Source organism: Heteronotia binoei, chromosome 6 (assembly GCF_032191835.1).
Source record: "Heteronotia binoei isolate CCM8104 ecotype False Entrance Well chromosome 6, APGP_CSIRO_Hbin_v1, whole genome shotgun sequence".
Taxonomy (NCBI): Eukaryota; Metazoa; Chordata; class Lepidosauria; order Squamata; family Gekkonidae; genus Heteronotia; species Heteronotia binoei.
Window position 1 is genome coordinate 103,374,379 of NC_083228.1, and position 22,354 is coordinate 103,396,732.

Here is a 22,354-nt window from a genome sequence, read left to right on the forward strand (position 1 = left end):
GTTGCAGGAAATTAAATTGATACTATGTAATTTATAAACAAAGTAAGATGACTTGAAATGCCAAATGTTCTTTTGGATCATAGTGCAGAAGAAAGAAAGTATTTTTGGTTGGTTCTAGACTGAGCTGAGGTAGATACTCTGATGGAGATGTTAAGAGAAGAAATTAACAAATAGACAAATAGATAGAAGGGAAATGGAACTTATTGTATGAATGGTTATGGGGGAAAGATAATAAGAATATAGTGTAAAAAGGGGTTAACTGTAGAATGTATGATTTGGGTTAGGTCAGAACAAAGGATTTGTATTCTAATGATATAAGTATATAATGCATCCCGCGGTCTACATCCCTAAGTTTACGTTTTGTATATGTGTGTGTGTGTGTGTGTGTGTGTGTGTGTATATATATATATATATATATATATATATATAGTTGTTGTTGTTAAATGTAATAAAAAGTTAAAAAAAAAGAATTAAAGAACAAAATCCTTTGAACATGTAATCAGCCCAGAAATTTATCTGCAGTAATAGTGCTCAGCTGCAAATCTTCCATTCCAGAGGGGGAGAAAAACCTACTCCTGATTCTCCCCAGTGTCCTTCCTTCTGTCCAATTCTCCCCTTAAAAAAAGTTTTTGTTGTTGGCCTGGATGCTGTTAATTGACCAGCACTGGGAGAGTGGAGCTGTTGAACAACACCCTTTATATACTTTTCTCCTGGTGTGAGAATTGCATCCACAGGGTCCCACAGCAGAGTCCAAGATAAACAAACAATAGGGAATGCTGAGGAAACAGCTCTCAATATGAACAAGAGGGAAAGGAGGGGGAAAAGAATCTGAGGCACTGGAAAAAAGACTGAACATGCAATAGCCCTGTTTAAATAATCACACATGTTGGGATGAGGTGGGGTGCTGACTGCTGGCTGCTTTGCAAAACAACTGGATAAACATATGGAGCAGAGGTCCATCAGTGGCTATTAGCCACAGGATATAGACAGAACTCACTGTCTGGGGCAGTGATGCTCTGTATTCTTGGTGCTTGGGGGGGGGGGGGACAACAGTGGAAGTGCTTCTAGTGTCCTGGCCCCACTAGTGGACCTACTGATGGCACCTGTTTTTTTGGTCACATCCAACATGGCTTCTCTTATGTTCTTAATCTTCCTCTTGGTGCTTTGTGACTAGTGTACCTTTCACAAATCTTCTTATACCGTCCTTTGTGTTAGCAAATGCATGAGTATAACCTCACCTTCATTAAGAAAGATCGGTTCCAAGACTTTACAAGGTCAGCAGCCCTTCGATCTTGCCAGCTTATGAAATTATGAAAGGGTTTTCCTGTTTCCCTGAAAAAGTAAAACAGAGCTGATTTTGTAAGCAATTCAACAGACTTGTCACTAAGAATACCAGTATACATACATATATGTATCTGTATTACAGAGTTTGGGCTAAGACTGAGGCCAAGATGTTTCTGGGGTGAACATTCACCAGTCAGCACAAATTCCATTTAAGTAGCTTATTCAAGATAAAGGAAAGGGGGCCAAATGCATGGCAAGCAAAAGAAAATGAAGTTCAATCTTACTTTCTTATATATTTGAGAATGCAGGCAGGTACTAATTCTACACCAGCACATCAGATATTAAGGATTATTTCTCTTAATTCCAAGACAACTACCACATTTTTTGTTTTGTAATGATGACATAAATCCAGGGAAGGTCAGTGACACACCTGAGGTTTTCAGAATGTGCCCCTTCACACAGCAGCTACATGGAACTGAAGAATCCCCTTGTGTTGCTGATGCAATTCTCCCCTTAGTTAAGACAATGCCTCCAATGAAAATCAAGGACTAGTGCTTGTATGCATATATTTGCTACCTGGGATATTCCTCAGCTGCACAAGGAAGTAAGCATGCACACACCTCATTCAGAACTTGATCCAAGTTTTGGGACAGGCAGTGGATCTATTTGATCACCTGAAATTTTACTGACTCTTAAATTTCTATACAGCTTCAAGAACTTGTTGAGGTACATCCACATACATGATCACAGAGCAGCAAATAACTTACGTTACCACAGTTAATGATTTCATGTAGGAGGCAGTCAATATTGTAAAACAGCACTTTAACAGGCAGGTCATTTGATAGCACACAAATAAGTAGGGGTATCCTTTCCCTGAAAGACTAATGCTACAAGCACACACTTAATTAAGGAGCCATTACCTCCTGCCTCTAACTATAATTGCACTGAAAGCTTATCTTTTATAGCTGCCATTCCCATTTAGTTTCATTATAAACATCATTTTGTAACGCTGTATGTTACCCCAGGGGGTTCTAAATAAGAGTCAAGAAGAGATGCTGGATGTCTTGAACAACACCTGCATACAAACTTTATTAGCTATAAATAATTGGTTATACTAGTTTGAGTTCAATTTCTTTGCTTCCTAACAGTTTGTGACTTTGTATAGGGTTGCCAAGTCCAATTCCAGAAATATCTGGGGACTTTGGGGGTGGAGCCAGGAGACTTTGGGGTGGAGCCAGGAGACACTGGGGTGGAGCTAGGAGCAAGGGTGTGACAAGCATAATTGAACTCCAAGGGAATTCTGGCCATCACATTTAAAGGGGCAGCAACCCTAGCAAATGGGGCCTCTGGAATCCCCCTCCCAAACGTACCAGCAACTCCCCACCTGATAACTTACTGGCACCAGGAGGTTGGCAACCATACACGGCGGCGACAGTTTTACGTCTCTGCTCATCAACACCTCCGCCACAAACTGCATTTTGAGCCTTAGTCCTTTGGTTGCCCTCCCACTCCACCGCGAAAGCGCTCTGATACCTCGCGTACTCTGCTTGTTGTCTTGACGACGGCAGCTTCGCTCACTTTTCCCTCCTTCCGCTAACATCCTTTTAGATGAGGTTTATTTGCTCCGGAAAAGGCGGGAATAGTAAAGAGAAACTCCTCCCATTCCTGAGTCACACACAAGCCGGAAGTGGCTGTTGGTGATATTCTGATTGACAGCGATCAGGCAAGTCCAGCGAGTTTAAAAAGCCGTTAAAGTGGCGGGTAAGTTTTGTTAAGCGGGTAAACCCGTCTCTAGCAGACTGCAATGAAAGGGGGCAAGGGTTGAGCAGACGATTCTATTTCAAATGTGATTGGTTTACAAGGTGTCACGAGATAGGGAAAAAAGAGGAGGGGGCGAGGCGAACGAGGCGGCAGTGCAGTGGCGTCGCCCGCTCTGAGATGGGGCAGCTCGCCACGCTCTTTGGCGCCGTTTTCCTCCCTCCCCCCACTTCTGTTTTTTTGGGGAGCGGGGGAAGAGGCTGGAAATTCTGGGGTCCCCCGCCAGGGCGGGAGGGTTGGGAAGCCTAACTTTGTAACAAACATAATTTGGGGGGTACATTTCTACTCAGTTAACAATGACCATTATTTGACAACTCAGTCAACCATGTACTTTTTGACCTATCATATAGTCATCCCTACTTCAATCTATCCTATTTGATGATATATATATATTTACAGACAAAATACAACAGCAACAGACATCTGTCAGAAGCAGTGTGCCTTATGTTACCTGTTCCACGTAAGGAAAGTTGCACGGTGTGTCGCAAGCCCAAGTGCAGAAATTTGATTCAGTTTAATTCCTGCAGCTAGAAGAAAAAAAAAGGGGGGAAAAGAACTGTAAACAGCAAGCATCACAGAATAAATGTAACACCATGAACCATCTGTTTATTTTTAGTCTCAGAGAATTTCATGCATGTTAGTTCAGCAGGAAAGGCACTTTAGCAGAAAGGTGCCAACTGAGAATGGGTTCCTTCCCCCTCTACCCCACCCCACTCACATCATTTGACTCCAAAAACTGCTTTCCATTTTAAAAAGTTCCACAATGAATTGTTTGCCTATAAATGTGCTTAGGATTGCAAACCTGAGGAGTATTTTAGTAGTCTTTTATTGAGAACTGGAAAAAAACAGAATAGTAACTAAGCACTGCAGAAATAACCTAGTTGCTTTTTGAATACCTTCACAAAGGTTATCAATATCATTAAAGTGTTTAGTCATATGGTTACCTTGAACTGCCTCTTTTACCACATCAACAAACTGGGTCCACAGACTTTCAGGGTCCAGTTCAACCCAACCAGGCTGAGGATGAAGTACTTCTACCTAATACATGGAAAGCAAACATTCAGCCAATAGGCAAACATAAACACGCAAGAGTTAAAACTCTGCCAGCCTTATACTAAATGTTATTTCCTATATTACAAAAGTCCTACACAGAAGACCTTTCTCTGTATTTATTTTACCACATGTTGATAATTAACATATAGTTAATGAGAAACTTATGTGTAATACACAGGACTTTGGTACATGCAGGGATTAGAAGGCATTTGACAATTTATTTGGTTACTTTTAACCTTTTCTTCACTGAATGTGGATTCAAAAGTTGTTTACAATACAAGAAAAAAAGAACAAAACATCACTCGCAATAGGTCTACTGTTCATCAACAGACTAATCTAAAGAAGAGAGGAGCCAAACAATTTGTGTTTAAAGAGGAAAAAAATGCTTCCCATGCTAGATTATCCCACCTCTTATATTTTTGACACTGATTAAAAGATCAATGTATTCTACATTTTGTACTTCAATTGTATTTTAAATTTATGACAACATTTGAAGGGTTTCAGTACATCTCTGTTGTGTATCCACTAGAGAAGAAAAGACATCTGAAGCAGATTATTTTCCTCATATTTGCAAACCGCTGAAGTACTTGAAAATTTTATTTAGGTACAAAAGTTAATAGAAGAGAATTATGACAAATTGGAAGCAATGTAAAAGGAATAGAAAAGTTCTGTTGGACTCCCAATAAGTATGGAGGAAAATGAAATACAAATTAGTTGTTTCATCAATACGCAGATGACACCCAGTTCTATCTACTAATGGACGGCCGACCTGACTCCGTCCCAGAAAGCCTGGACCTAGCATTGCAAGCCGTGGCAGGTTGGCTCAGACTGAGCGGGCTGAAGTTGAATCCAACGAAGACAGAGGTCCTTTGCTTGGGTCGCGGTGCCCTGGGAAGGGAAATCCCCTTGCTGACTTTTGACGGTGTGCTGCTGAAAGCAGCCCATAAGGTCAAGAGCTTGGGGGTTCTTCTGGAGCCTTCACTATCAATGGAGGCACAGATAGCGGCCGCTGCCAAGTCCGCGTTCTTTCATCTTCGACGGGCGAAGCAGTTGGCCCCCTTCCTGGAATGCCGTGACCTAGCAACGGTGATCCATGCTACGGTCACCTCGAGATTAGATTACTGCAACGCCCTCTACATGGGGCTGCCCTTGTGCCGAACTCGGCGGCTGCAGCTGGTGCAGAACGCGGCGGCTAGGCTACTGTTGGGGCTCCCAAGGTGGGAGCACATACAGCCGGGGCTACGCGGACTGCACTGGCTGCCAGTGGTATACCGAGTTCGTTACAAGGTGCTGGTTATCACCTTTAAAGCCTTATATGGCCGAGGACCTGCCTACCTGAGGGACCGTCTCTCCCCATATGAGCCCCAGAGAGCGCTGAGGTCAGCTGGAAAAAACCAGCTGAATATCCCTGGGCCAAGGGAGGCCAGATTGAAGGCCACCCAAGACCGGGCCTTCTCTATTGCTGCTCCACTGCTGTGGAATCAACTCCCGGAGGAGGTGCAGGCCCTACGATGCTTAGATCAATTCCGTAGGGCCTGTAAGACCCACCTCTTCAAAATAGCCTTCAACCAATGATAAACCGGGAAGTGCCATTGAAAATGCTTTTAACTACTGAATTCTGCTGAAGATCTAATGCTTAGCACCATGTTGATATTGTTATTGTTAATTTTAATAATTTGTAAATTGTTTTAACTGTGATTTTATAAGCAAATTGATGTATAATGTATTTTATGTTGTGAGCCGCCCTGAGCCTGCCCCGGTGGGGAGGGCGGGATAGAAATAAAAAGTTATTATTATTATTATAAATATTTGTATATACCTTTCATAACTGTGGATGAAAAATGTTGATATGAGGCATGAGCTTTTAAGTTCATGAGCATCTAAATATTTGAAGACTGCTCTTCTTAATCTTCACATTTACTTTTTTTTTAACTACCTAATATCACCTTAAAATTAGAAACTGATTTTACTACTCATTCAAATTGTTCTAACTGATCAATTTGCTAAAAAACTTAACTAATGAAGAATATATGATTGTTTTAACCCCTTTGTTTCAGAATAACTCTCAGTCTTTGACAATTAAAACAACAATATGGGGATAAAAAAGGGCCAAACATCACAAATAGGAGGGAAAGGCTAAATTACATTCCAGTTCTTGACTGTCATAAAGCTCTGCAAAGTCCAGTGGCACTTTTAAGAAAACAAAGTTTAATTCTGGCTATAAGCTTTTTGTCTTAAAGGCACCACTGGAATCAAAATTCATTCTGTTGCTTCAAGCCAACATGGCCACACACCTGAATATAAAGATCTGCAGTGTAGCTTGATTTGAAGTAACAGTTGAGGATATAACTTTTACCAAAGCCTTGCAAAATTCTACATGAAAATGAATGCCACAAAAGACAGCTTTTTTGCCAGCAAGACAGAAGTGACTGAATTCATTAAGATTGTGTCCGCTTCCCGTTTCTTAATTAAATCAAGTGACACAGAGGTTCCCATTCCAACTGTATGGGCATTCTTCAGTCTGTAAGTAAGAATTAGAAATGAAAGATGCACAGATGTCCCAATATTTCTAGATAAAGGAATTTAAAAATTGTTAACTTCAGATTGTTCTTGCTAAGGTAAAAATCCTCCTCAGTTAATGCTTCCTATTGTCAACATTATTGTAGCTATGGATTGGATGGAGTCCCCCAACTGTGGGAGTGCATGGGTCCACCAGAGGGTCTTCAGCCAAGCCTGGATAACATAAGGCTGTTATTTTACAGAATGCAATTTGTTATCATAATGCAACATGTCACATAATGCAACTTGTTATCTCACAGAATCCCAGGATCTGGGCTGTGAGCATTCAGATGGGACTGCTGGCACTGTGAACTGACTCTGTAGCATATGAATTCTTCAAGATTTCTAAAATTGAAGGTGGGCAAATGCTTTCCCGATCTTCATGAAGGGGAAAAAGGAGGATCCAGGTAACTACCAATCTGTCAATTTGATGTCTATACCTGTAACAGTTTTAGAACAAATAATCAAACAGTCAATCAAACATTTAAAAAGGACAGCTATGATCACTAAGAGCCAGCTGGGTTTTCTCAAGAACAAGTCATATCAGACTAACTTTACCATCTTTTTTCAAGAAAGTTACAACCCTGGACCAAGGGAATGCTGTAGAAATAGTTTATCTTGATTTCAGTAAGGCTTTAGATAAGGCTTCACAGACTGTTCTTGTTGGTAAAATGTGGTTTGGATCCTGTTAGGTGGATCTGTAACTGGTTGACAAATCACACCCAAAAAGTGCTTCTTAATAGCTTGTTAATAGTTCCTCATTCTCTTGGAGAGCAGTGACCAGTGGAGTGCCTCAAAGATCTGTCCAGGGGCATGTTTTGCTCAATAGCTTTATAAATCATTTGGATAACGGAATAGAGGGAATGCTTATTAAATTTGCAGATGATACTAAATTGGGAGGGGTAGCAAATATAGTAGAATATTGAATCAGGATCCTGACAGGCTGAAAAACTGGCCTAAACCAATAAAATTAATTTTAATGGGAATAAACGTAAAGCTCTGCATTTAGATAGGAAAAATCAAATGCATAATTATAGGATGGAGGAGACTAGCCTCAGCAGTAGTATGTGTGAAAAGGATCTAGGGGTCTTATTAGACAATACACTGAATATGAGTCAGCAATGTGATGTGGTAGCTAAAAAGGCTAATGCAATTTTGGGCTGTATCAACAGAGGTATAGTGTCCAGATCACCTGAAGTGATGGTATCTCTTTACTGTGCTCTGATTAGACCTCACCTAGAGTATTGTGTTCAGTTTTGGGCACCACAATTTATGAAGGATATAGAGAAGCTGGAATGTGTCCAGAGGAGGGTGACAAAGATGGTGAGGGGTCTGGAGACCAAGTTCTATGAGGAAAGGTTGAATGAGCTGGGTATGTTTAGCCTGGAGAGGAGATGACTGAGAGGTGATATGATCACCATCTTCAAGTACTTGAAGGGTTGTCATATAGAGGATGGCATGGAGTGGTTTTCTGTTGCCCCAGAACCAATGGGTTGAAATTAAATCAAAAGAGTTTCCAGCTAAACATTAGGAAGAACTTCTTCCCGACAGAGCGGTTCCTCAGTGGAACAGGTTTCCTCAGGAGATGGTGTACTCTCTTTCTTTGGAGGTTTTCTAACAGAGGCTAGATGGCCATTTGACAGTAATGTAGATTCTGTTAAAATAAGCAAGAGGGAGGGCAGGAAGATTTGTGTCAGTGGTTAGTTCTCATGGCCCTTTTTTACATGCAAAAAAAAAAATGCTCATTGCTACTTTAGGGTCAGGCAGCATTTTTTCTCAAGGTCAGTTCGGCTAGGGATCCTGGAGGGTTTTTTTGGGGGGGGGGGTCTTCTGGGCATGGAGCAGGTGTCACTGGTGCTGTGTGTAGGGAAATATTTGTGAGTTTCCTGCATTATGCTGGGGGTTGGACTAGATGGCCCTGGAGATCCCTTCCAACTCTATGATTCTATGCTCTTTAAGCAAAATTTTCCAGAGAAGAAATAGTTAAATGTTAACAAGCCTACATCTTCTGGGTAGCTGGATGACAATAAGGAAAATAGACAATGCAAGCAATATTACACTGTACTCTCCATATTAACTTCGATAACCAAAAGTGTGAGAAAAACCTTCTGTGGAAGAATGGGCCTGCTCTGGCCTTCAGGTTCTATTCCACTCTGCCCTCCAGGTTTTCCCAACACCTGGGGAGGCTAATCTCTCTCCCCGATAACCTGCCAGCACCTTCTGACCATTGTAGGAACTGCCCGCTGGGAGGATCAGGGTTACTAGTTCCCTTCCAAGTTCTGAGGCCTTGCCTCTGTGTCTCCCACTGCCCAGCACCTGGTCACCACGGGGACCATTTACTGCCTTGCACACCTTTAGAGGAACAGCCACATGCCAACTGACTGCTCCTTTAAAATAAGTGTGTCTAGGATAGTGGAGATCTATGTGGTACAGAGAACCACTACCAGCATCAAAAACTGAAAGTATTTATTAAAAAGAAAATGTTCACAAGCATACGTTTAGCGCATCACCAGACTGAGCAAGGGATTCAAAAGAAATGCGTAAAATGCAAATCATTTGTCCCTAACTCCATACATGCCTATCAGATATTAAAATATAGGACAGGCTCTTTAGCTTAAGGAGTTGCAAATCTCTACTGCGGTCCATTATCTTGAAGCTCTCTCCAGCTCTTCAGTTAGGAGAGCACATGGTCAATGGCCACCTGCTTCAGACCTCACTTAAGAGTTCTGTCTGCTCTGAGGGACTCCACACACAAAGAGCACTCCTTCTTGCTGCAATGAATTTTTTATCATATCTGTTTCTCCACTCACTGACTAAGTCAGATCAGTTCAGAGAGATTTTCCCTTGAAGATTTGTCCTGGAGCCTTTCTAGTCTAAAGTCTCCCAAACCTTTGTTTCCTGCTTGGAGAAGGGGGAAAGCTGGACTCCTCCTGGATTTATATTAGCATTTTTCTCCCGAGGTATGTCTGGAAAGCAGTTGAACTCATTTCCCCCTTCCTGCCTGTTCTCTGCCCAGAGAAAATTTTTAAAACACAGAATGAATGTTTTGCTCATTTCAACCTCCAAGGGGAAAAAAATGAATTTCTTCACACCTTCTCTTAGAGGAACCCAAATTCCTATCCAGCAAGTTAAAAGTCCATATAAAGCTTGGGATCAGATTTGGATTAAATAAAATACCACTGTGGTATAAATCAGGGATTTCTGATGGGGGAATGAATTATTTGAATCAACAACACTTGCCATTGCATTTTGAGAACCATTCTTAGCTTGCACTAACCAAAAGAATCATTTATATATAATTCCCCTATAATGGTAAAACAGAGCACCCTCATTGTTTGGGACTGTGCTGCATCAACCTTTGGTTTGTCAAACCATCAATCAAGACTACTTGCATGCTATTGGTTGAGTCTGCTCTTCTCTCCTGTCTGAGTGGCTGTTGCTATAAACTGATTCTGTCAGTATAGGCAACCAATCTCGGTTCTGGCAGTTTCTGGCTCTCTCTACTCTCCCACTGGCTGAGCTACCTGTCACACTGCTTCACAGAGAAGAGAAAGAAACCCTTCCATTGATTGGCTGAGGGAGGGGAACCGAAAGAGCCAGAGAAAGCCTCCTCTTGATTGGCTGAGTGTTCCACCCTATCCTCCTCTGGAAGGGAAGCTGCCAGAGACAAGGGGGGAAATGGTGTCCCATAGTAGCAGAGCAAATACAGAAGAGAGAGGGAGGGAGCGAGGAAAAGTGAGAGAGAGAGAGATTGAAATCCTGTGCTTAAGACCAACAATGTTATCACAGAGAGAGTATTAGTCTAAAAGATATCACTAAAGGCCTCTTAGTAAGGTTGCCAGGTCCAACTCAAGAAATATCTGGGGACTTTGGGGGTGGAGCCAGGAGCAAAGGTGTGACATGCATGACTGAACTCTGAAGGGAGTTCTGACAATCAAGTTTAAAAGGATCACTTGCCTTTTAAAAGCCTTCCCTCCATTTGGAATAATGAAGGATAGGGGCTCACAAAATTGGACCCACTGGTCCAATCTTTTTGAAACTTGAGGGGTATTTTGAAAAGAGGCACTGGATGCTATGCTGAAAATTTGGTGCCTCTATCTTAAAAAAAAAGCCCCCTCCCAGAACCCCAAATACCCATGATCAATTTTCCATTATACCCTATGGGGATGTCACCATAGGTTATAATGGAGTGCCCAGCAGCCCTGCAATGCTCAAAAGAAAATGGATATATTAATATTCTAAATAAATCAATACAGATATCCACATAATTAATTACTTCCTTTCAGATAAAAACATTTGGTTTAATTGTCATAAGTTTCCTCTTAGGCTAAAACCTTTTTGTACAAAATGTAAAACATTCCATCAGGTATTTGGTTAAAATGCTATGTGGCTACATTACAGCTTTTTAAAAGTTCAGATTAATTTGATAAGTTCAATATTCTTCAACAACTTTGATTACAGGGAAACCAACTGACAAAAAGTTAACATAAAGCAGTTTGCAAATAACATTAAATGGTGGTCGGTTTGCCCAGGTGCTGTTCCCTCCCCGTGTCCCCCTCCACACAACTGCCTTTGATCCCAGGCTCCTCCTGCACACTTACCTTTGGCCTAAACTTTAGTTACTTAAACTGCAAAACATAGCATAAGATTATGTAGCTGGTCTATTTTGTAACCCTAACTAATATACTGACTAGGGCATGAGTTTGAATTTACTTACAAATTAACCTGCTTGTGATCATGCTATACACTAACTTATGAAGAACTGCTATGCAAATAGAAAAAGGCATGGCTGACAGACTACTTAGGTCCAGAGGGATCAGCTGTTTATCCCTATATACATCAGTGTGCATCCTCAAACAAAATACAAAGGACAACAAAGAATATTTTCCTGCACTCTGGTCCAAAACTGCAGCAGTAAATCACAAGTGTAGGAGGTACCTTAAAAGAAATCGATAGAACAGCACTTACTCAACACTGTTTTCCAAGGAGCAGTGTCACCTACGTGGATCCCAACCATTCCTCCCTCCCACGGTGCAAACTCCTCGGGAGCAGCAATGTACAGGGGAAGGCTGAAGATACAGATTCCCAGCACGCGATGCTTCCCTCATGCACAGCCTGCTGAAGAGGAGAGAAGCCCATTCTCTAGGCTCGGGCAAGGCTCGCTGGAAAACAGTAATTCGAGAGCCCTTCCTAATTCATCAGCTGATGAGCCCAAAGCAGAACTTCCTGTAGAGAAAGTGCCTCTGGCATCAAAAGGGGAGACGAAGATGTAGGAAGGAAAGGACAGAGACTCCAAACTGACCCAGGTCTGTGGGAAAGGGCGGACCCTCTAGACACAGGTGTGAAAAACTGGGTGCCTCCACAGGCAGGACAAGAACCAACGCAGGATTCTTTTTAATGGCGGGAAGGAAAAATATTGGTAGTTATTAGTTTTCTTACACGGTCTCCCGGGAGGTATTAAAGAAGAACGCCCCCGCGCCGCTCCTCATTACCAAGACAAATCAATACCATTCTGCTGCTTCACTCACCTGCTTGGCACTGACGCCTTTGACCGCGGTGGCTTTATCGTAAACATGGCACCGTATGACGGTGCTCCCCACGTCTACACCTAGCACATACTTAGTCTGGGCAGCCATAGAGACCGCGGCGGCTGCAGCCACATCTCCCTCTAGCGCTTCAGCGGCGTCCAGTCTCATGCCCGCAGCCCTGCAAGCACTCGCTTCGCCAGCGGCGCGCTACTAAAAGAGCGGATCTCCGGAGAACGCTGAATGAACTACAGTGACATACCGCCCCCAGGGGCGGGACGACGAAGGAAGGGTAGGGGGAAAGAGAAGGTGCGTTGCCAAATTGATCCGTTTCAACAGACTGAGGCGGGACTAGGCGCGGAGAGCGCGACTGGGTGTGCCGCCGAGAAAGCCAGTTGAAAAGGCCAGCGGCCTTCAGCGGATTTAATCAGCGGGGAGAAAAACAAATGGGCTGCCTGTGTAGCCCTTCCGAAACTGCGCGGGAGACGAATCAAAACAAGTGCCATTTTCTGCTTCTTGTCAGAGCTTCTGCTATTAAAGGTCCCTCCATGTATATTAGACTTCACCTGGAGCCTCCAGGCACACCCAGGGTCTCCTTCAATAGCCGCCTCCGCACCCACCGCCTTCTTAATCCCAGAATAAAGGTCAGCAACTTTATACTTCAATGTCAAACTACGTCAAAAACTCACAGGAGGAGATCAACAAAGACAGAACTGACAATATGCAACCTGAAGTACTGTTTGGTGGTGGAAAATGCTATCGAGTCACAGCAAATTTCTGGTGACGCTGTAGGATTTTCAAGGCAAGAAACCAACGAAGGTGGTAGCAGCCCTGGACTTCCTTGGTGGTTTCCTATCCAAGTACTAAGGAGGGCTGACCCTAATTAGCTTTTATTGCTGACAAAATTGAGCTAGCCTAGATCATCTACATCAAGAGCCCTTATTGATTACTGAGATTAATAATCCATAACGTTTCTGCACTGGAACACCAGTTGTTACAGTAGGTCAGATTGTTTTATGCATGGTTCATAGGATTATTATGGTTCACCTCTATCATTCCCCAGATTTTTTTTAAAAAAACCCTTTTATTCCCATAAAAATCTTTGCCTACCATTCCTTTCACATACTAGTTATTCTAGCATCCCACCTATCTCATTGAATATACTTTTGGATTAAATAATTCATATTCTTTTTTACAATAGCCATATTTGGTTCTGTATTGAGCCACAAGTTGTTCACTATCCCAAAGTACCTAGTTAATCAAGACCCTTACATTACTTTAGATGGCAGGTAAAGTATCCAGTTCATCTTGGCTGCCTAGATTTATTGTTGTTTTCCTACTTGGGTTCCTGTGCTTTTACAACATAAGTGCCCTACTGACTCTGAGCGAAGTTCCAAACCTAAAAAGCAGAGCATGGAGGATCAAAGTTATCCCCTACCCTGCCAACAATTTTCTACAATTGATATTCAGAGGGATACAATATTTCAACATAGGGGTTCCATCTAATCAGTAGCTCCTGTTAAGACTATTCTTTCATGAATCTGGCTCATTCCCTTTTAAAGCCATCGAAGTTAACAACCATCACTACATTTTGTGGTAGTGAATTTAGAACATTATGTAATATGGAAAGAATGACATAATACTTTTGTCCATCCTAAATCTAGTGCCCATCAGCTTACCCATATCACAGTACAATGGAAAATCAACAGGAAACTTTGCACCCACTTTCCCCACATAATATATAATCTTCTAAAATCCACCCACCATCTTGTTTTCTGAATGAAGAGCCTCATATTATTTCTTCATTGGGCAAAAACTCCAACCCCATATTTTGGGTGTTATTTTCCACATCCAGTTTTACAGTATCCTTTCTCCAACAGGTTTTTCCACAAAAAGGCAATGATGGTATCAGACATTTTATTTTCAATCCCTTTGTCAGTACCATCTACCGAATAATTTACATTTTGCACAACTACTGAAAGGTTTATTTTATAAACAGGTCCAACCAGTACTCCAGCTGGGGGAAAAAGGATTATTTCTATTTGTATCATTCTAAGAATCTTGGCAATGGGTAATAGTTCATAAAAGTCTACCCTAATAATGTAACAATACTTGCTTTTCCTTGTGCTTTTTTCACATATTGATAGTTGTCGCCAGTGTGCCAGCCTTGTTGGCAACATTGAAACAAAGATCCCTGTCAGGAGTCCTCAATCTTGCTGAGCATGTGGTCACCTTTGGAATTTTTGAGGATGGGGTATGGAAGCAACCACAAAATGGTGTCATGGTGCATAGGGGTCAGTCAATCACAGAATGTTGGAAAGTTGCAAGCCAAGCATCTTTGTATGATGGAAGCAACTGTTTTGCATAGGTAATCCTTACAGACAAAGTTGATACTGCCTGGGTTCTTTTGAAATCCTTTGCAGAGGTGAGGAAAGCCAAGATTGGCTTCACTTTGGGGAAAACATGAAGCAAATGGATGACAGTGTTGTGGTTTTCTGCTAGATATTGAGGGTAACTCTGATAACATCATTTCTAGTGGAATGGTATGCATGCACACAAAGAAAGCAGTGTTTTGACTCCACTTGCTTCTGCAGTAGTTACCAGTGTTCCCTCTAAGCCGCTCATTAATATATTATTATTAGTTAATATTCTGCCCATTCCCCCATTGGGGGCTCAGAGTGGAAGCCCCCCTCAGCAACAATCTGGTGCCCATTTTAAGATTACAGCAGTTGTATTCTGCCCAGGATCTGAACTGTTCCGTGGGGGGCGGGGGATGGAATTAGAGGGAACATTGGTGGTTACCAATACACGATCACATCTCTTGTCCAAGCCAAAAGTAAACTAGCATGTTGGTACATTAACTAATATTCATAAAAATACAGACACAAGAAACAGAGAAAAGAAAACCTTGTAGCAAAATCCAATGTCACATTCATGTGTTACAATGTTGACAAGGGCTGTATTTTGTGGAGAAATCTCTAACAAAGAAGCCTCTTCACTATTTAAAAAAAAGTATGTACCTTTGTATTCTTCACAAACATGGCCTGATGTAGGGACCAGGAAGAACACACAGATGATCTTTGAATTCTGCATTGTGGCATAGATGATCGAAGTTGACTCTCATATAACTAATTCATCAGTGCTGACTAATAGCTATGGAATGTTCGCTGGCAGCAAGAAGTGAAATTGGGAGAATTCTGGAGAATGTAAAGTAAGTCTTCACCAACAATGCTGCACTTCTGGGCAGAGACCAGGCAAACTAGACGTGGTTTCATTTGTGGATTATAGCTATTCTGAGATTCCTTCTTTTGAAATACTTCTGATTTTGATGCTTTGAATGACCTTGCACATTTTAGGTTAATTTTTCATTTTCCAATTTTAGTAATTATAAGATGGGATAATAGGAGATTTTTTAATTTTATGCCTTCATTTCCTTGTATCATAAGAAGTGTGATGGGGAGATATCCCCTGGCACTTTTCAGTAATACAGGCACAACCCAAATCATAATGGAGAAATGATACTTAACGACAGGGCTTTTTTTGAAGAAAAAGCCCAGCAGGAACTCATTTGCATATTTGGCCACACCCGATACCAAGCCAGCCAGAACTGCATTCCTGCTCAAAAAGAGCTTTGCTTAACAGTATCAACAGCTTTTTTTTAATACTTAAAATTTTTATTTTCAAGTATCACCATACATAAAGCAAAATACAATACAATAACACATAAATAATTAAATTTATACCATATACCAAGCTATGAAGAGACAGTACAGCAGTACAATATATTCTTTTTTTTTTTTTAAATTTCCTATAATAACCACAATCTATTCAGCCTAACCTAAAAGCCTTATATAAATACTCTCAAGTGCATATTAATATAGGATGAAATTCAGGTATTTTTTTGGCATCTTACACTTCTTTGTTGAGTTGACATTAACAAAGTCAAGAAAAGCGTACCATTTCTCTACAAATTTTTCCCCTACCTTAACTGTCACTAAGGATAAGCTGGGAAGCTATTTTATCCTGAATTACAATGTCCTATACCTTTTGGAACCACAGGGTTATAGATGGAATTCTTGCAACTTTCCAAAATATTGCCAATAGAATTTTTCCTGCTAAAAGCAGCAGGGAAATAAGTTCCGCTTTTAATGGAGAAAAGTTTTTGTTCGGCCAAAAATTAAGAAGAATAGATTCAGGGGTGTGGGGAATGGTTTCCTTAACAATGGCTTCAATTTTATTTATTAATGTATTCCAAAATGTTTGGATTTTTTGGCAGGTCCACCAACAATGAATAAAGGTTCCTGTTTCACCACATCCTTTCCAGCAAAAGGGGTTAGAACTCTGCTGTGCATGACTTAAAGAGAGTGGAGTTAGGTACCAACGAGAAGATAATTTGTATTGCTGTAATTTGAAATTAGTAGATTTAGACCTACAGAGCGGCGATGTCCAAATTGTAATCCATTGTTCATCTGCGATTTGCATAGCACAATCTTTGTGCCATGCATTTTGTTGTGACATAGGTTGTGACCAATTTTTCTGGTTTAATAAAAAATATAATTTCGAAATTACACCTCTCATATTTGTGTTCTCTTTATGTATTAATTTTTCAAATGCATTCAGTTGATTTATTGTCTGCATAACCAGGAGCACTTTATTTAGTACGTCATGTAGTTGATGATATTCATACCATGGGATATTAATTTTAAAAATTTAGATTCCAGTTGGTTACGGGTACACAATTGCCCTTTTGAACCTACGTCTGAAATCCTAAGAATTTTCTGCTGCCTCCAAATTCTAAAATTTCCCATGGGGATACCTGGAGGAACCAGGGTTGACCTTAAAAAGCCATTACTGGTGTAGAGAGTTGAAAAACAAAGGATCTGTACTTATCCCAAATCTCCAGAGTAAAACGTAAAAATGGATTAGTCAGTAAGACTTTTTTCTTATCTGTCCTAGTGTTCCATAAGAATTCATTAAGATGGACAGGAAGAATGCTCACTGATTCAATTTGAACCCAGGATAGCTAGCAATCCTTTCTGGCATATAACAAAACATTATGAAGTTGGGCCGCCACATACTATTTGTCTAAAATTGGTGCACCCAACCTGCCCCTTGCTATTGACTTGGAAAGTACATGAAAGGCAATTTTTGTTATGCCATAAAAATAATGACAAACATTTTTGCCAAGCCTTCATATCATTACACGGAATTGGTATAGGAAGGTTTTGAAATAAAAAATTTTTTTTGGTAGAACAAAAGTTTTTAGCAAATCAATTTTTTTCAAAAGATTGAGCTGAAGTTTAGACCGTCCGCCTAACGCACCGGCCGGCACCTTATCATCCCTGATGGAGGCTGCGGCAGGCTGGGCATTGGAGTACCCAAGACTATTGGTCTTGGGTGACTTCAATGTTCATGCCGATGCCGCCGCCTCCAGTCAGGCGATGGACCTGGTGTCATCCATGGTGACACTAGGACTCTCCCAAATTGTTACAACGCCCATTCATAAGGCGGGGCACATATTAGACCTGGTCTTTGCGGCGGAAGTTTTAGTGAACGATATTACTGCTAAAGCAGTGCCATGGTCGGATCACTATGCCCTTAAGGCTCGGGTGGATGTGCCACCCCAAACCTGTTTAGGCGGAGAGCGTATTTTAGCTCGCCCGCGGAGCCTGATGGACCCAGAACGATTCCTGACGTCCCTGCGGGATCCCGGGCCCCCTGGTGATTCCTTGGTGGAGTCCTGGAATGATAGACTCTCCAGAGCCATCGAAGAGATCGCCCCCCATTTGAAGTCGACACCCTGGTATAACCAGGGGTTGCGACAACTAAAACGGAGAGTTAGACGACTAGAGAGGCAATGGCGGCGTACTCGAGACGAAGCGACTCGAACATCTTATAGAGAGATCATGAAGTCCTATGAGGTGGCAATCAAAACCGCAAAAAACCCATACTTTGCGGCTAAGATTGCGTCCACAATATCGCACCCGGCACAACTATTTAATATAATTTGGAGTTTAACAACGCTGCCTCAAGGCAGACCAAATTCTAAAGAATTGGAGATTGGCTGTGAGGCTTTTGCGAATTTTTTTGCGGACAAGGTCGCGTCGCTCCGCCCCGACCCCCCTGCCATATTAGAGACAGTTAGTGAAACTGAGGCTCCGTGCCTGTCTTCGGATTGTGTTCTGGATGGTTTCGGCCCTCTCAGCCTGGAGGAAGTTGACAGGATTCTCTTATCTGCATGCCCAGCAACATGTAAATTGGACCCATGCCCCTCCTGGCTTATTAAATCTTGCCAGAGAGAGCTTAGATATCCTGTACGGGATGTCATAAATAGATCCCTGACGGAAGGGCACTTTCCAACACCGCTTAAAGAGGCGGTGGTCCCTCCCCTCTTGAAAAAAACATCATTAGACCCGGCCCAACTGGCACATTATCGGCTGGTCTCAAATTTCCCCTTTTTGGGCAAACTTATCGAGAGGGCAGTGGCGGTGCAGCTACAGACTTTCCTGGATGATGCTTCCGTCCTCCATCCCCTTCAGTCCGGCTTTCGCCCGGGCCATGGGACGGAGACGGTGTTGGTTGCCCTGGTGGATGACCTTCAACGGCATCTGGATCGGGGCGGCTTGGCGGTGCTGATGTTGTTGGACCTATCGGCAGTGTTCGATACGGTCGACCATCGGCTATTGGCCTGCCCCCTCACCGACGCGGGGATTCAGGGGTTGGCCTTGCAATGGCTTTCCTCTTTCCTTGAAGGTCGGAGACAGAGGGTCGCTATTGGGGACGAGCTGTCTTGGAGGCACACGCTCGACTGCAGAGTGCCTCAGGGTGCGGTTCTTTCTCCGATATTATTTAACATCTATATGCATCCCCTCGCCCAGATTGCCCAAAGGTATGGGCTGGGTTGTCATCAGTATGCTGATGACACCCAGCTCTATCTACTTATGGACGACCGGCCGGTCTGCGCCTTAGAAAATTTGGACCGGGCATTACAGGCCATGGCTGGGTGGCTCAGGCTGAGGCTAAATCCAGCAAAGACAGAGGTCCTTTGCTTGGGCCGTCGGGGTCCAGGAAGGGAAATCCCCCTGCCAGTTTTTGACGGTGCGCCGCTGATTGCGACGCATAGGGTCAAGAGCTTGGGGGTACTACTGGAGCCTTCCTTAACAATGGAGGCCCAGATAGCAGCCACTGCCAAGTCCGCATTTTTCCATCTCAGGCAGGCAAGGCAGCTGGCTCCCTTCCTGGAGCGTGATGACCTAGCAACAGTGATCCATGCAATGGTCACCTCGAGGTTGGACTACGGCAATGCCCTCTACATGGGGCTGCCCCTGTGCCGAACCCGGAAATTGCAGTTGGTGCAGAACGCCGCCGCCCAGTTGTTATTTGGGCTCCCAAGATGGGAGCACATTCAGCCGGGACTTCGGGCTCTGCACTGGCTGCCAATACTTTATCAAGTTCGGTACAAGGTGCTGGTCATTACCTTTAAAGCCCTATATGGCCTAGGACCTGCCTACCTGAGGGACCGTCTCTCCCCACATGTTCCCCAGAAAGTATCGGGAACTCAAAATCTCCTTGTCATACCCGGGCCAAAGGAAGCCCGTTTGAAATCTACAAGGGATAGCGCCTTCTCCGTAATGGCCCCTTCCTGGTGGAACCAGCTGCCAGAAGAGGTAAGGGCCCTGCGGGATCTTGCTCAATTCCGCAGGGCCTGTAAGACAGCCCTCTTCCAGCTGGCTTACAACTAACTGGCACTGAAATTTGAAATCGAGTGTAGTTTTATAAGATTGCTGTATGTTTTAATATTTTAATTATGCAAATAGTGTGAACTGTTTAAATTTTAATCATGTAAACTGTATGAAATGTTTAAACTTTTATATTCTTATGTTAGATCTTATATGCTGTAAGCCGCCCTGAGCCACCTGGTGGGAAGGGCAGGATACAAATTACAAATAAATAAATAATAATAAAAAAAATAGATTGGTTTTTGTTGTCATAAAAAGTTGTTTATAATTGGATTCAAATAACTTTGATAGTGTTAGAGGGATGTGAACACCAAAGTGTCGCCACGTTTTAGTGATCCATTTGAAAGTAAAGGAGTGCGAGATTTGTTGGTAGTCATCTGAAGGAACAGTTAATAATAATAATAATAAATTTTATTTGTATCCCGCCCTCCCCGCCTAGGCGGCTCAGGGCGGCTAACAACCTTTTATACATGTACAATAATAAATAAAAACTAAGTTTAACAATAAAAACATTTAAACATTATAAAAACCAGTTAATATTTAAAAATTCATTGTTTAAGTTAATTTAAGTTAATCTGGCAGCAATGGTGGCATTCTGACGCTGGTTCTGCCAGTTTAAGTAATTCTGTGATAATGTAGGTCCTTGAGCAGGACCATGATGGCGGGTCCTTAATTCATAGTAATTCAGCAGCCGGTGTATGCTCGTTTAAAGAGGACAGTTTTGCAGGCCCTGCGGAACTGATCAAGGTTCCGCAGGGCCCGCACCTCCTCCGGAAGTTGATTCCATAAGGCACGGGCCGCAGCTGAGAAGGCCCGTGTTCTGGTGTTCTGGAGCTTGACCTCTCTCGGCCCAGGGATGGTCATTTTATTTTTTCCGACTGACCTCAGTGCCCTCTGGGGTTCATATGGGGAGAGACAGTCCCTCAGGTAGGCTGGTCCTCGGCCATACAAGGCTTTAAAGGTAATAACCAACACTTTGTACTGGACTCGGTATGTAATTGGCAGCCAGTGCAGTTTGCGCAGCCCCGGCCATATGTGCTCCCATTTCGGGAGCCCTAACAGTAGCCTGGCCGCCGCGTTCTGCACTAGCTGCAACTTCCGGGTCCGGCACAAAGGTAGCCCCAAGTAGAGGGCATTACAGTAGTCCAATCTTGAGGTGACTGTTGCATGGATCACTGTTGCGAGGTCGCGACGCTCCAGGAAAGGGGCCAACTGCCTTGCCCGCTTCAGATGGAAGAATGCTGACTTGGCAGTGGCTGCTATCTGGGCCTCCATTGATAATGAAGGCTCCAGTAAAACACCCAGACTCTTTACCTGGCGCGCTGGTATCAATGGCGCGCCGTCGAAGGCTGGGAGAACTATTTCCCCTCCTAGAGCGCCACGACCCACACAAAGGACCTCTGTCTTCGCTGGGTTCAGCTTCAGCCCACTCAATCTGAGCCACGTCGCAACAGCCTGTAAAGCTCGATCCAGGTTCCCTGGGGCGGAGCCGGGTCGGCCGTCCATTACTAGATAGAGCTGGGTGTCATCTGCATATTGATGGCAACCCAGCCCAAACCTCCGGGCAATCTGGGCAAGGGGGCGCATATAAATGTTGAACAACATTGAGGAGAGAACTGCTCCCTGAGGCACACCACAATCCAGTGTGTGTCTCTGGGATTGCTCCCCCCCAATAGTCACCCTTTGTCCCCAACCTGAGAGGAAGGAGGAGAGCCATTGCAAGGCCAACCCCCTAACCCCAATGTCGGCGAGGCGGCGCCTTAGCAACTGATGGTCGACAGTGTCAAATGCCGCCAACAGGTCTAATAGCATCAGTACCACAATGCCGCCACGATCCAGTTGCCGCTGGAGGTCATCCACCAAGGCGACCAGCACCGTCTCCGTCCCATGGCCCGGCCGGAAACCAGACTGGCATGGGTCAAGGACGGAAGCGTCATCTAGGAACCTCTGTAGCTGCAACGCCACTGCCCTCTCGATAATTTTACCTAAAAATGGTAAATTAGACACCGGTTGATAATTCGCCAATTCGGCCGGGTCTGCTGTACTTTTTAAAGAGAGGGCGGACCAACGCCTCTTTCAGAGGCGTTGGGAAGTGCCCCTCTGTGAGGGATCTATTTATGATTTCCGATTTGGACATGTTTATTGTGAATCCTGAGTATTTGCTAAATGTAGTTATGGAATTCATTCGTTTGGCAAGAGATTATAGGGAATACTTAAATAAAAAACAGTGTAGATCTTATGAGAACTACCATGCACCATTATGCCTTCAATCTCTAGGTCCGAATGTACCACATGTGCTAGAGGTTCTAGTGAAAGAGCAAATAGGATTGGAGATAGGGGACATCCTTGACGTGTACCCCTTGATAAGTATATCTT

General features: G+C 43.1%; 1 protein-coding gene across 1 annotated transcript in view; it reads right to left on the minus strand.

Annotated features, from left to right (window-relative positions):
* The window catches only part of GK5 (glycerol kinase 5), a 56,743-nt gene extending 44,273 nt beyond the window's left edge, over positions 1–12,470 (minus strand). The window contains exons 1-4 of the mRNA XM_060242293.1: positions 12,243–12,470; positions 4,047–4,140; positions 3,554–3,629; positions 1,239–1,332 (exon numbers count right to left, since the gene is read on the minus strand). Of these exons, the coding sequence (XP_060098276.1) occupies positions 1,239–1,332; positions 3,554–3,629; positions 4,047–4,140; positions 12,243–12,410 (432 nt within the window). The 5' untranslated portion in view covers positions 12,411–12,470. The remainder of the gene's footprint in view (positions 1–1,238; positions 1,333–3,553; positions 3,630–4,046; positions 4,141–12,242) is intronic.
* Between the last annotated feature and the right edge of the window lie 9,884 nt (positions 12,471–22,354).